The following is a 14,083-nucleotide window of genomic DNA, read 5'->3' on the forward strand; positions in this document are numbered from 1 at the left end:
TATATGTGTGTGTGTGTGTGTGTATGTATAAAATATTAGCTTTGAATGTCTATACTATTCTAGTTAATCAGCTTGCATGACCTGAATCCCTTTTCTGTGGACGGTATCAGAATATTATTGGCACAGCATCGGGTTTGAGTCTAATGCGACCTGTGTAGCCCAAGAGCTCTGTCCTTTCAAAGCAATCGGGCTCAAAATAGTCCTCGTAAACAACAGAATTTCTCCCAAAGGAGAGTGTTTCTAAAGTGTGACCTGTTCTCAACTTGTGTAGCCACTGTTTAGCAAGTTGTTTACGTTGCTTGGTTGTCAGCAATGGAACACAGAAAAAATGCTTTCCCTTAAGTTATTATCACGTTTTATTATTATTTTTTGCAACCATAGGCTTTGCACTCCGCTATTTTTCAACAGTGTTTTGTACGTCGTGGTATCAGGAGCAGCAAGCCAATAAAGATACAGGAAATCTGTCAATGATTCTACATCATGCTGACCTTTGACACCGCCCACAAAATAGCAATATAGCTGTACCCTTAAGTGGAACTTAAGTGAGTGGGAATACAAAAGAATCTTAAAACACTGCCTTGTGTGACACAATGTGACAATACAGGGTAGTCAAAATGCATTTGTGCAAATGTATAATCTTTCTAGCCTATGTTTATTTTTCGAGGCGGGTACCTTTTAACTGCGTTGAGTAATTTGAAGCTGCAACTGTTTGCCAAAATCAGCATTCTTTTAAACAAAGGGCACACAGCTATGAATCTCCTTCCTGATCTTTTTATCTCTGTTATATTTGCATGCAATCTCACTCTGTGCTTACTACCACGGTCAGTCAGTTCGTAATCAAGGAAATAGAAGATCCAAACTCCAAGCTAGCATTATTCCCATTAACATTATTGCACTCTGGAACCTACAGTACCAGTCAAAAGTTTGGACACATCTACTCTGGTTTTTCTGTATTTTGACTATTTTCTACTTTGTAGAACAATACTGAAGATATCAAAACTATGAAATAATATATGGAATTATGTGGTTAACAAAAAAGTGTAAAAAAAAAAAAGTTTCATATTTTAGATTCTTTAAAGCAGCCAGCGTTTACCTTGATGACAATAGTGTGCAAATGTCATTATCTTAATCAGCTTCATGAGGTAGTCACCTGGAATGCTTTTCAGTTAACAGTTGTGCCTTGTCAAAAGTTAATTATTGGAATTTTTTCCCGTCTTCATGCATCTGAAGCCAACAAACAGTAAATAGTAAAGAATAAAAATACAGTAACTAGATCTATTCCACAACTGTAGTAAGCTGCCTTTGGGCAAGAGGCAGGGTACACCCTGGACAGGTCACCAGTTTATCGTGAGGCTAACACAGAGAGGCAGACAGATGTTTACACTCACACCTATGGGCAATTTAGACGAGCAGGTTGACCTAAGCTGCATGTTTTTGGACTGTGGGAGGAAACCAGAGTACTCAGAGGAATCCCATGGAGGCACAAGGAGAACATGCAAACTCCACACAGAAAGGCTCCAGTCGACTGGCAGGTTTGAACCCAGAACCTTCTTGTTGTAAGGCAACAGTGCTAACCATTGCACCACTGTGCTGCCCTGTTTTGTGGTTCTTTTCTTATCATTTTAATACAATTGTTTAAAAATAAATAAATTAATTAATTTGGGCGGCACGGTGGTGTAGTGGTTAGCGCTGTCGCCTCACAGCAAGAAGGTCCGGGTTCGAGCCCCGTGGCCGACGAGGGCCTTTCTGTGTGGAGTTTGCATGTTCTCCCCGTGTCCGCGTGGGTTTCCTCCAGGTGCTCCGGTTTCCCCCACAGTCCAAAGACATGCAGGTTAGGCTAACTGGTGACTCTAAATTGAGCGTAGGTGTGAATGTGAGTGTGAATGGTTGTCTGTGTCTATGTGTCAGCCCTGTGATGACCTGGCGACTTGTCCAGGGTGTACCCCGCCTTTCGCCCGTAGTCAGCTGGGATAGGCTCCAGCTTGCCTGTGACCCTGTAGAACAGGATAAAGCGGCTACAGATAATGAGATGAGATAAATAAATTTGACTTATTTAAAAGGTTGGTAATTTTTTTCCCCAAATTTCTCTTTAATTTACTCATGGATAAATCAGGGAGGGTGAAGGCTAGGGAGGAATGTGAAGCCAGCTCACCACAGCTTTTACTCGCCATGATTGACTAGTGTGATTGATAGGGGAGTGAGAGTATGCCACCCATCCCTCCCTGAAAGCATGGCCAGTTTTGCTCTCATGGACTCTCGGCCACTGATGGCTGTGGCAGCACTGAGATTTGAACTCACAGTCTCTGAATGATAGGGTGAACTATTTTCTGTTGTGCTATGTTGGGGGGTGAATAATTACGCACTCAACAAATCTCTGCTTGATTTTTTTAAATTAGCAAAATTATTTTGTATCATATATTTAACATATTGTGTAAAACAAATGGTAAAAAATCCTAATTAATTGATTTGTCAATTCTAGGTGGCAACACTACACCATGTGGGAAAACTGTTTAAGATCTATGCCTTTCTTTCCTTTTTACACTTTTTGCACTATTAAGTGTCCGTGACTTTTCTCACAAACCCTACTGTTTATCTTTCGTTACCAGGGATACTCTTCCTGGGTTGCTATGTAGGCTTACCACATAACATTTAATTACAACTAGAGATATACTGCAGAGTGCACAGCTGGAAAAGACAACCCATAGAACCTTCAGTAAAACAATATGAGATTGTACTCCATGCTTGATATCGTCAGTATTAATAGATATTTAGAGAAGTTTGATCATAGTTTAACATTTAGATTTAATTATTTATTAAATAGTGAAGAATGCCATGAAATTGGGGGGGGGGGGGGGAGACTAGAACAAGCCCTAACCCACAGTGGAGAAGATTAAATAAAACCTGAAAAGGAAGCTAGAAAGAAAAATTGCACACCTTTGGTGGGTCGGTGTTTTCTGATCTCATCCCTGAGCCTTCACAAAAATGTACTGTGTAATGAATTTGGGGATGTAGCTGTTGTATAACTTAGAAATAAATAACATGAGTTGCACATAAATGAAATAAGATCCACAAATAAACCCTACCTGATTCTCAAATATAAAATAAGATAGACAGATAGATAGATGGGCGGCACGGTGGTGTAGTGGTTAGCGCTGTCGCCTCACAGCAAGAAGGTCCGGGTTCGAGCCCCGTGGCCGGCGAGGGCCTTTCTGTGCGGAATTTGCATGTTCTCCCCGTGTCCGCGTGGGTTTCCTCCGGGTGCTCCGGTTTCCCCCACAGTCCAAAGACATGCAGGTTAGGTTAACTGGTGACTCTAAATTGACTGTAGGTGTGAATGTGAGTGTGAATGGTTGTCTGTGTCTATGTGTCAGCCCTGTGATGACCTGGCGACTTGTCCAGGGTGTACCTCGCCTTTCGCCTGTAGTCAGCTGGGATAGGCTCCAGCTTGCCTGCGACCCTGTAGAACAGGATAAAGCGGCTAGAGATAATGAGATTAGATAGATGGATAGATAGATTCATAAAATGAAATGCCCTGATACTTTTGTAATTTGCAAATAAGTGTTCATTTCATAACTATTTTTGAAATGCACCACCTCACTCACCTTGTTTGTTTTATTCAACTGCATTTGTTTGTAGATGTGGGTTTGTGTATTGTGCGGCATTTGTGGAATAGCCAGCACTTATTCATGTGTATAATGCAGACTACGCTGGCTTGGCCATGTTCATCGCATGGCCTTTTCTGGCGACTGAGAAGAAGCCCACTGGCCGTCTGAAGCTGTGTTAAATGGATGTTTGCAAGCATGACCTGAAAGCCACAGGCATCAACATTGAGAACTGGGAGGAAACAGCTGACAATTGCACCAGCTGGAAATGTGTCCTGAAAGAAGGCCTCAAAAAGGGAGGAGACACTGACCAAGCAAGCCGAGGAGAAGCGTTCCCATAGGAAGAAGAAAGGAAGCAACCCCCAAAACACAGAGATGGTCTACATACATGTACCAAGTGTAGAAGGTAGAAGATCATGTCTCTCCTGCATTGGACTAACCAGCCACAGTCGAAGTTGTACCAAAGACACTGGAACCCGCAACCGGGGTGCACCACCATAGTTGACACGACTGACAGAGGCCTGCTACTACTACTACTATTCATGTGTAATGGTGGGCCATGGTCGGGACATGGTTCAGACTATTTTGATCAATGTTCATTCAACTTTTGGAGTGGGAAACTAGGGGCCTGATGTGCGAGAGACTTGAGAGACTGAATAAAAAAAGGGATAACAGAAGTGTAGGATGAGGCAGAAGAAATAGACTGTAGGGATGGATTGCCATGCCGTAGCCATCTTCCCCCTTTCACTGTACAGCATTGAACACACCAGTCACTGTACTCGATGCCATGTTCTATCTCCGCCCATTCTTCTGACTCCCTGTAATGGTATTGGATACAGAGATGATACCGGATACCAAATACAGTGACTGTGCTTTAAACCCGTGGCGGAACCGAAATTCTTTCTCTCTGGCGGTGGGTTTCCATGCTTGAAAGAGAGACATCATTGCATCTGTGCTACAGGAGAATAAAGGACAAAGAATGAGCTATTGATACCGGACCTTTAGCCAAAGTTCAGTGTATTTGATCTTCGCATAGTTGCAATAATAACTGAACCGGTTAGTTACTGCAGCCCACGCAGTATTTTAAAGAGAAAAGGCAACCGGATCCCTTTTCCCTTTCTCAACGTCGACGAACTACAAACAAGATTCCTTCCAGATCATCGGACAACCGACGGGACACCGAAGATCTTCAGCTGACGAGCTGTAAAAGGAACAGAACTGTTTTCTTCCTGGACCTGCGCTCCACGCTGTCTTCGGATAACAGACGGCGCACTTTCGGTCGCCAAACAAGAGCAATCTCAAGTGAGGCTGGCATCTGGGCAATTGTTAGTCTTAGTTGTGGCTAGTTAATGTGAAGAGTGTTGTTTATTTGAATTCATTTATGGTTTAAATGTACGCATTTTGATTCACATGAAAGTCGGTCTTAGACCGCGTGTTGTTTGATTTACTTTGTTTACTATCTGTATTTAGTTAGATTGTGCATGCGTTCTCTCTCTCTCTCTTTTTAACTCCCTCCGTCGCACTACACCCCTCAACATTGGGATTTCAGGAATAGCTAAGGTTGAGTAAACGTTTGGCTTTGAGGCCTAGCACAAAGGCTCGCTATTCACAGCCTCACTCCCCTCCTCCTTGTCATGTGCCTGCGCACGCCCTCTCTCCCTAGCTCCTCCTCATCCCATTAGTGCGCAGCTGTGCACACACACGCACATGCCAACACTCACATGCACACTCTTATACACACACACACACACACACAGACAGACAGACACACATAAACATGTGATTTCCCTCTCACATTTTAACATCCACTCGCCCCTACACTGTAAACTTGCATATAGCTTATCACTTCTGATCACCATTAGTGCCTTAGTTATCATCATATACACTACTGATTCTTATTTGTATACATTGTATCACCATTTATATTGAATTATTCCTTGACTGCTATTGTTGCTATATCTGATCAGTATTAGTTTGCTAATTCATGTCAGCTATCTCAATAAATGGTATCTTTGGAATAAACTGTGTCCTGTCTATTGCTACAACATTCACTGAGTGCCAACCTCTGCCAAACAAGTATTCTAATTGCCTTCGCCCATTTGGTTGTTATATGAATGTTATAGCAGGCCTATTCAAATAGCGACCCGGGGGCGAAATTGGCCCGATTGAAATTTAATCCGGCCCGCGGCAGATTTAAAAAACAAACAAACACAAAAAAACATATCTACCGCGGCGCACAATTTTCTCTACCGCTCTGGCACAGACCAGAGTACAGGTCATCTCCATGGTGACAAACACTCATTCTTGACGATTCTCGCGATGTGACACACTCCATGCAGCTACAGCAGTGGCAACATGGCACTGTCCAAGCAACATTGCAAAGTTGACAGAGAAAACCGTAAATTTCAAAGCAAATGGACTGAAAAGTACTTATTTACTTTGCGAACTACGGCAAGCGATAGACCTGTGTGTTTACTGTGCAACGAATCCGTAGCTGTGGCCAATAAGTACCGTACAACGTGAAGAGACATTTTACAACAAAACATGCTTCATTTTCTGAGCAATACCGAGAGGGCTCCAAGGAGAGACGAAGGAGAATAGACAGACTGGTAACTTCTTTTGAACAAAGTCAGCATGCAATTGGTGGCTTTTGCACAGAACAAGAGAGAGCTTTTATTGCATCTCTATGAGTGGCGGGGATACTGACAAGAAAAAAGAGACCCTTCACCGAGTCGGAGACTATTAAAGACTGCATGCTGGCGGTTGTTGACGAAATGATTGTTGACCAAAAAATGAAGACAGCGTGTCCTCATCTATTAAAGAAGTACCATTTTTCATTATATTTCATAATAAAGGAAAAGAATAATTTACCTTATTTTATTTCATATATTATGTACCTTAGTATAGTATATTTTTAATTGCCTTTAGCTGATATCAATTTTATGTCAATTGTCCGTCCGGCCCTCACAAATTTTGTAATTTTCTAGTTTGGCCCCCCTGCAAATGTATTTGAATAGCCCTGATCTAGAGTAAACATATTACATTAGAGCTACAATACTCACTAAACTATAGCAACATCTCATCTCATCTCATTATCTCTAGCCGCTTTATCCTGTTCTACAGGGTCGCAGGCAAGCTGGAGCCTATCCCAGCTGACTACGGGCGAAAGGCGGGGTACACCCTGGACAAGTCGCCAGGTCATCACAGGGCTGACACATAGACACAGACAACCATTCACTCTCACATTCACACCTACGGTCAATTTAGAGTCACCAGTTAACCTAACCTGCATGTCTTTGGACTGTGGGGGAAACCGGAGCACCCGGAGGAAACCCACTCGGACACGGGGAGAACATGCAAACTCCGCACAGAAAGGCCCTCGCCGGCCATGGGGCTCGAACCCAGGACCTTCTTGCTGTGAGGCGACAGCGCTAACCACTACACCACCGTGCCGCCCACTATAGCAACATCACTAAGTTATTCCATTGATTTTAATAGTTCAGCTATAAACTATTAGACACTTGAATTAATCATTAATGAATTTATGAGACTGATCCCTTTTTACATGAGACTGACTTGATAAGCCTATTGCACCTACAAGACTATAAAGAAGACAACTTAAAAATAACTTGAGAGGTTCCTTGTTGATTTTTTTTTTTTTAAGTATAGTTAAAGTGCAGTTGCATTCTATTCTCTCGGTTGCCTTTTTTCGCTGTCTGGAGTGAGAAACTAGGGGCCCGGTGTGCGTGAGGCTTGAGGGGCTGAATTTAAAAAAAAAAAAAGGGATAACAGAAGTGCAGGATGAGGTGGAAGAAACAGACGAAAGAAAATGGAGGTTCCTTGTTGATTTTTTTCATATAGTTAAAGTGCAGTCACAGTCTCTTGGTTGCCTTTTGTCACTGTCTGTGCTCTTTCATATAATGTTTGCTGTCTGATGTTTTGTTAAGCGTTGGCTACCTAAAGTGACTGTAGCTAAACCGGGGCCACATTTAACTCCGTGAGAGACCGAGGACGGAGCAGAGAGGGCTTGCATCCGTTAGTTAATGTGTAAGTTAACATCAGAGATGGAGCGGCCAAACAAGTTAGCTACATCCTCTGAGGGAGCAGGAGAAGTAAGCTATCCCTTGACAGCCAAAGATGGCACGATTACAGTCACCCTCTGCTCTGCCATCCACGGACATCTGCCAGTGACTCATCTCTATCAGCCATTGAGGACTGTACAGTACTGGGTTCCAATTTTATTTATTTACTACACACAGTCTGAAGTACAAGAAGATCCCCAGCGGCCCACCTGGTTTATATTCACTCACTCACACTCAAGTGTGTGTAAGCTACTCGCACAGAGCACTACAGTGCAGATCCTTGGAATTCTCACATCAACACACAAGTGACCTGCTTTTATTTGGAGCTTCTGTAGACCATGAACTCACAAATAACCACGCGTCGAACAGACTTTCTCTTGAAAGGACTCTCACCATAATTAATTGGAGCCTGTAATATCCATCCATTATCTGTAACTGCTTATCCTTTGCAGGGTCGCGGGCAAGCTGGAGCCTATCCCAGCTGACTATGGGCAAGAGGCAGGGTACACCCTGGACACATAGAGACAGACAACCATTCACATTCACACCTACGGTCAATTTAGAGCCACCAATTAGCCTAACCTGCATGTCTTTGGACTGTGGGGGAAACCGGAGCACCTGGAGGAAACCCACGCAGATACGGGGAGAACATGCAAACTCCACACAGAAAGGCCCCTGTCAGCCACTGGGCTCGAACCCGGACCTTCTTGCTGTGAAGCGACAGTGCTAACCACTACACCACCGTGCTGCTGCACTGTAATGATTTAGCTATTATTTAAATTGCCATTCATTAAGAAATATATTTAAATTTGGACTGATAAGGTTTTTTTTTTGTGGTATTGTTTTGGGTAAGTGTCCTATACAGGAAGTAGAGGGGCATCTCTTCACAGCACATGCCTCCACAGAGCCACAGTATTAGTATTGGTATCTATCTATCTATCTATCTATCTATCTATCTATCTATCTATCTATCTATCTATCTATCTATCTATCTATCTATCTATCTATCTACACATACACACACACACACACACACACACACACTTGAATAGCGGCGTAATGAGCTCGCTACATATGGATTTCTGAAACATTTCCCATGTTGCAATTCAATCCACAAATGTGTTTTTTATTCACTGGGTCTGCTTTAACCAGTCAGATAGTGAGACAACTTTTCACTAATGCCCATGTTACTCTAACCAATCACAGCAAATAAAACTGGATATGATTTGTTTTGGTATTCACCATACCCCTGACCAGGATTAAGTGCTTACTGAAGAAGGACTTAATTAATTACATAATTACTTCCCTAAAATCCTCCATGTTCTCTCTACGCTCTCATTACTCCCACTATAGTTGAGAGGGAGAAGAAAAAAATCAATCCATAAGAATTCCTGAGGATCGGTACTGAAAAGTGTACATTAGTGAAAAGTTGTCTTGGAGCAATTCCAGCGTTATGGACGTGACACTTGAACTCAAAATGGCAACAAATGACCCAGTGCATGTTTTATTGTCTCCCAGTATTTAAACAGGTGTTGCATATTTTAAGGCTGTACCATACTGGAGAAGTGATAGAACAAGAACAAATCCCATAGTACATCTAGGGCATGCCAGAAAATGCCAATAAAAGATGCGTTATGGATGTGACAGAAGAAGTATCGCTTTTCTTGGGTGACTGTACATTTTTATCAAACTCTGTGAAATTGTAAACCTAATGTCGAAATGGAGAGATCCATTTGATAGAGGGGTCCAAGGTGAATATTAAAAAATCTTTGTTTAAAATATTTTGTATTTCATGCAGAGTTTCGGAAGGAAAAGTCAGCGTTATGGATGTGACGAAATTCCGTTATGGATGTGACGCGTCTGAAATAGACATGGCATATGTTTAGAAAATCAGCAATTTAACCACCATAACCCTTTGAAAAACTCTCTAAATATCAGCTAAAACTATCAAAGTTCTTAAATAATATTTAGGATGGCTATTGTTTTGCTGTTTTGTGGATTTTAGCATACATTTCTGTGGCTTGTGGCAATAATATAGAATTGTACATGATCAAAGTTGATTTTAGCTTGGGGTTTACATTATAAGAAAGAAAGACTGACTGTGACATATTAGGTTGGTTACAAATTGGTTCAACTTATTCACATCTGTAAAATACAGGCCTAGGTGATATCTCTGGGAGTGGTTTTGATGTATTACATGTTGCTTTATTTTTGCATGGTGAGGTTGACATTTACATGGAATTGCCCCTTGCTGTCTGATTCGCTAGAGCTTCCCCAATGGAGAAAACATATATTTTTAGACTAAACTGTGTGAACTGACGTGAGAAATGTTTCAGAAATCCACAAATAAATGCAGGCTGTTCCAGAAATGCCACATGATTTGCAATTCCACCTGAATTGATTTACAACAAAATTTAGCCAATTTGACAAATAAATGAAAGTGAGAATGCGGTTGTGCATTTCAAAAATATTTGTGAAGCAAATCTTCGTTTACGAATGACAGAAATATTTTGACATTTCATTTTATTTATTTGTCGATTTTATTTTATATTTTTTTCAATTACTTGCAGTTTATTTGTGGATCTTGTTTTATTCTCATGTTATTTATTTGTAAGTTATGCAACAAATATACACCCATAAATGAATACTCACATTACATTGTGTGTATTCAATACTTTTACAACATAAAAGCTGAGGCAAATATCGTATGTTTGTAAGGTTATATAAGTGACCGCATGATTACACACTACCGTTCAAAAGTTTGGGGTCACTTTGAAATGTCCTTATTTTTGAAAGAAAAGCACTGTTCTTTTCAATGAAGATCACTTTAAACTAATCAGAAATCCACTCTATACATTGCTAATGTGCTAAATGACTATTCTAGCTGCAAATGTCTGGTTTTTGGTGCAATATCTCCATAGGTGTATAGAGGCCCATTTCCAGCAACTCTCACTCCAGTGTTCTAATGGTACAATGTGTTTGCTCATTGCCTCAGAAGGCTAATGGATGATTAGAAAACCCTTGTACAATCATGTTAGCACAGCTGAAAACAGTTGAGCTCTTTAGAGAAGCTATAAAACTGACCTTCCTTTGAGCAGATTGAGTTTCTGGAGCATCACATTTGTGGGGTCGATTAAATGCTCAAAATGGCCAGAAAAATGTCTCGACTATATTTTCTATTCATTTTACAACTTATGGTGGGAGTGTGACTTTTCATGGAAAACACAAAATTGTCTGGGTGACCCCAAACTTTTGAACGGTAGTGTATGAGTGCTGCAAAATTATGTGAGCGTGATTATTGTGAATGTGTGTGGGGTTTTTTTTGTCACACAGTAATTACTGTAACATTAATACAGTTCCTTCTTTATTTTCTGATTACAGCTGAATCCTTCACTGTACAGGTCCTGGATAGTCCCATCCTTAACATCGGAGACAATCTGAATCTCACTTGCTTGGTTTCTGCAGATGACCTTGCTGCCTTAGGTCTTGAGGTGACATGGCTCCTAAATGGCACACAGATTCTTGCCCACCTTAGTCGAGACGGAGTGGTGGCAAAAACTTCAGATATATTTAGCATTAGCCAGGTTGCAGAGGGTGAATTCAGACTGGACATCCACAGCGTTGAGCTATCTGATAAGGGACTTTACTCATGCAGGGTTAGGGCATGGATACAAAAGAGCTGGAACACATGGTACCGGGCTGCAGAGAAGACATCAACCCCTGTACAAGTGGTGGTCATCCCAAGAGGTGAGTTAATTCAAGTAGAAAAACATGCCTGTGTATTTTCAAAAGTCGCCCTCAAGCCTCTAGTCTAAAACATCATCACTACAGTTACATAATAAGCCTGAGATGCCCTTTAACAAAACATACATATTTTTCTCTTGAATGTCTTGGATCTGTCCTGGAACTTGATTATCATTATTGATCATCCTATACATTTGCAATCAGGAAGCTCTGTTTTGGTATCATTTAGGCAATTCCTTCAATTTTTTTCTGATTGGACATATGAGATATAAGCTGTGCCAAAACAAACCCAGTCCTCAGCATTTGTGAAAAATATCTCATCTCATTATCTCTAGCCGCTTTATCCTGTTCTACGAGGTCACAGGGAAGCTGGAGCCTATCCCAGCTGACTACGGGCGAAAGGCGGGGTACACCCTGGACAAGTCGCCAGGTCATCACAGGGCTGACACATAGACACAGACAACCATTCACACTCACATTCACACCTACGGTCAATTTAGAGTCACCAGTTAACCTAACCTGCATGTCTTTGGACTGTGTGGGAAACCGGAGCACCCGGAGGAAACCCACGCGGACACGGGGAGAACATGCAAACTCCACACAGAAAGGCCCTCGCCAGCCATGGGGCTCGAACCCGGACCTTCTTGCTGTGAGGTGACACCGCTAACCACTACACCACCGTGCCGCCTTGTGAAAAATGTGAGGGGGGAAAATCGAGTTTTACTTATTCTTTTTTTCTCATTATTCCTTGGATTCTGCTGAATTCAGCTAGACCAGTCACTGATTTCTGCCATGATGGATTTTTTTTTTTGCTAATTTGCAAAATATGCAAAACCAACTTTTGCAAACTAGTCCTAGGATTTTTGATTGATCTTCACAAACCTGGTGTCAAATTATTCAGGAGGGTGTGAAACTCAGTCATTATCAAAAACATTTGTAAAATTTGTAAACCATATGACCATCACATGACAGAGCATATTTTATTCAAAGAGCTGCAACTTATGAATGCTTAACTGCATCCAGATGAAACTTGAAAGACATGTACAGTAGGCGTATCAGACGCTCGCTGGCTGTGCTGTGAAAATCATGCATGCAGACGCTCATCAGAGTTTCCAAATCTGTCATTGCTTAACTCTTGAATATTTTCTATCCTGAATACTATCATTAAAAAGCTTATAATTTCTGCTTTCCAAAGAAATTCATCTTGTTAAGATCTGTTTAGTACTTTGGGAGTAACGGCAGGTTGAAGTTGGTACAACAGTAAAAACTCTGTTTGCGTGATGTCGGGAAACTTTTATAGAGATGTTCTCTAGCTCTCACTGTTTCTGATGAAGTCTTGAGCAAAATTTTCCATCTGCTAGTTTTGATGTTATGACTCATGGAAGACTTTGAAGTGAGTTTTCATAGCTTTACCTACTTTTTTTTTTTCAAATAAAACTGATTCATGTAAATAAATAACTATTTTAGAATATAACTGTAGTCGTTTTGATGAAAAATATTGAGATCTTAGTGGTCGGAATGAGATTTTTTAAAAAGGGGAAATCAGAGACGCGAGTGTCAATTTCAATTCAATTAAATGGAATTGTTTATTGGATGTGGAACACAGTTTTTTCAAGGTTCACCTTGAAAGCTATGAATATCATTTATATTCTTTAATATAAACACTAGTAGGTCCTACTTTTGAGAAATGCAAAGGCCTACAGAGCACAAAGAGAGTATTAGAAATAATCTTTTATTCCTTTTTTTATTGAGTGTACCGATTTAACTTTTTTTTACCTAATTAGCATCATTAATACTAATTAAATACTAATTTGCATTTTTTAAAACTAATTTTTCAAACTTTGCATTTAGTATACAACCATCTATGTGCCTGCCAATTGCCATGTAAATATCCTGAAAAATAGAAAAGTTATTAAGAAAAAACATTTGATCTCATTTGTTAATGAGGCCCATTTTGGACCATGTGATCCTAATACATAATAATATGGCAGTTTTCTAAAAATTAAGCTGTTTCTTCAATCTTTGAGTTGTAATATCTCAAGAACGGACAAACATTTTAATTGTGTAAAAAGTATGTTGTTCTGCATTCAATTCTGAATTCAGCGAGAGCAGTTTCAAGCAATTTGGATTGAATTTGAGTTTTCACCTGATATAATACAGGACAAGATTTTGATGTTGTGTGCAAAGTTTGGGGTGTGGTCATGCATAAGGGAGCTTAGGTCAAATAACTGTTTCTCATGAACCGTAAGTCTGATTGAGCTGAAATTTGGTATGGTGCGTCAGTATGTTAATCTGTAATTGGGATTTTGATGATGTAATTACTTTTTCTTCTATTGACCAATCAGATTTCAGCTTTTAACACGATTAACACTGAGATATTGTTACAAAACTTGAATGGTAGCTTTGAGCATGGACCCACTACTATCTGATGCAGTCTTACTCAAATTGGCCACTGGGGTCGTGGTTCATGTTTTTGCTTACCACAACAAGTATATCTCTTGGAAAATAAGGTGCAGAGAGAAATCTCTTTGTTAGCTTGATTCTACTGCTGAAACTATATAAAACTACTTTTTGGCCCATTTAGCCACACCCACTCACATGTATGATAATTTGCATAAGGCTCATTCCGTGTGAAATCATCAGGTACCTCCCAGG

The 14,083-nt window shown here is 40.6% G+C and overlaps 1 protein-coding gene across 2 annotated transcripts in view; it reads left to right on the forward strand.

Annotated features, from left to right (window-relative positions):
• Nucleotides 1-14,083, forward strand: part of ptgfrnb (prostaglandin F2 receptor inhibitor b) — a 91,364-nt gene that overhangs the window by 31,497 nt on the left and 45,784 nt on the right. For both annotated transcript variants that reach the window (XM_060898617.1, XM_060898616.1), the window contains exon 4: nt 11,066-11,431. In XM_060898617.1, the coding sequence (XP_060754600.1) occupies nt 11,066-11,431 (366 nt within the window). The remainder of the gene's footprint in view (nt 1-11,065; nt 11,432-14,083) is intronic.

The sequence above is a fragment of the Neoarius graeffei genome, chromosome 18 (assembly GCF_027579695.1).
Source record: "Neoarius graeffei isolate fNeoGra1 chromosome 18, fNeoGra1.pri, whole genome shotgun sequence".
Lineage (NCBI taxonomy): Eukaryota > Metazoa > Chordata > Actinopteri > Siluriformes > Ariidae > Neoarius > Neoarius graeffei.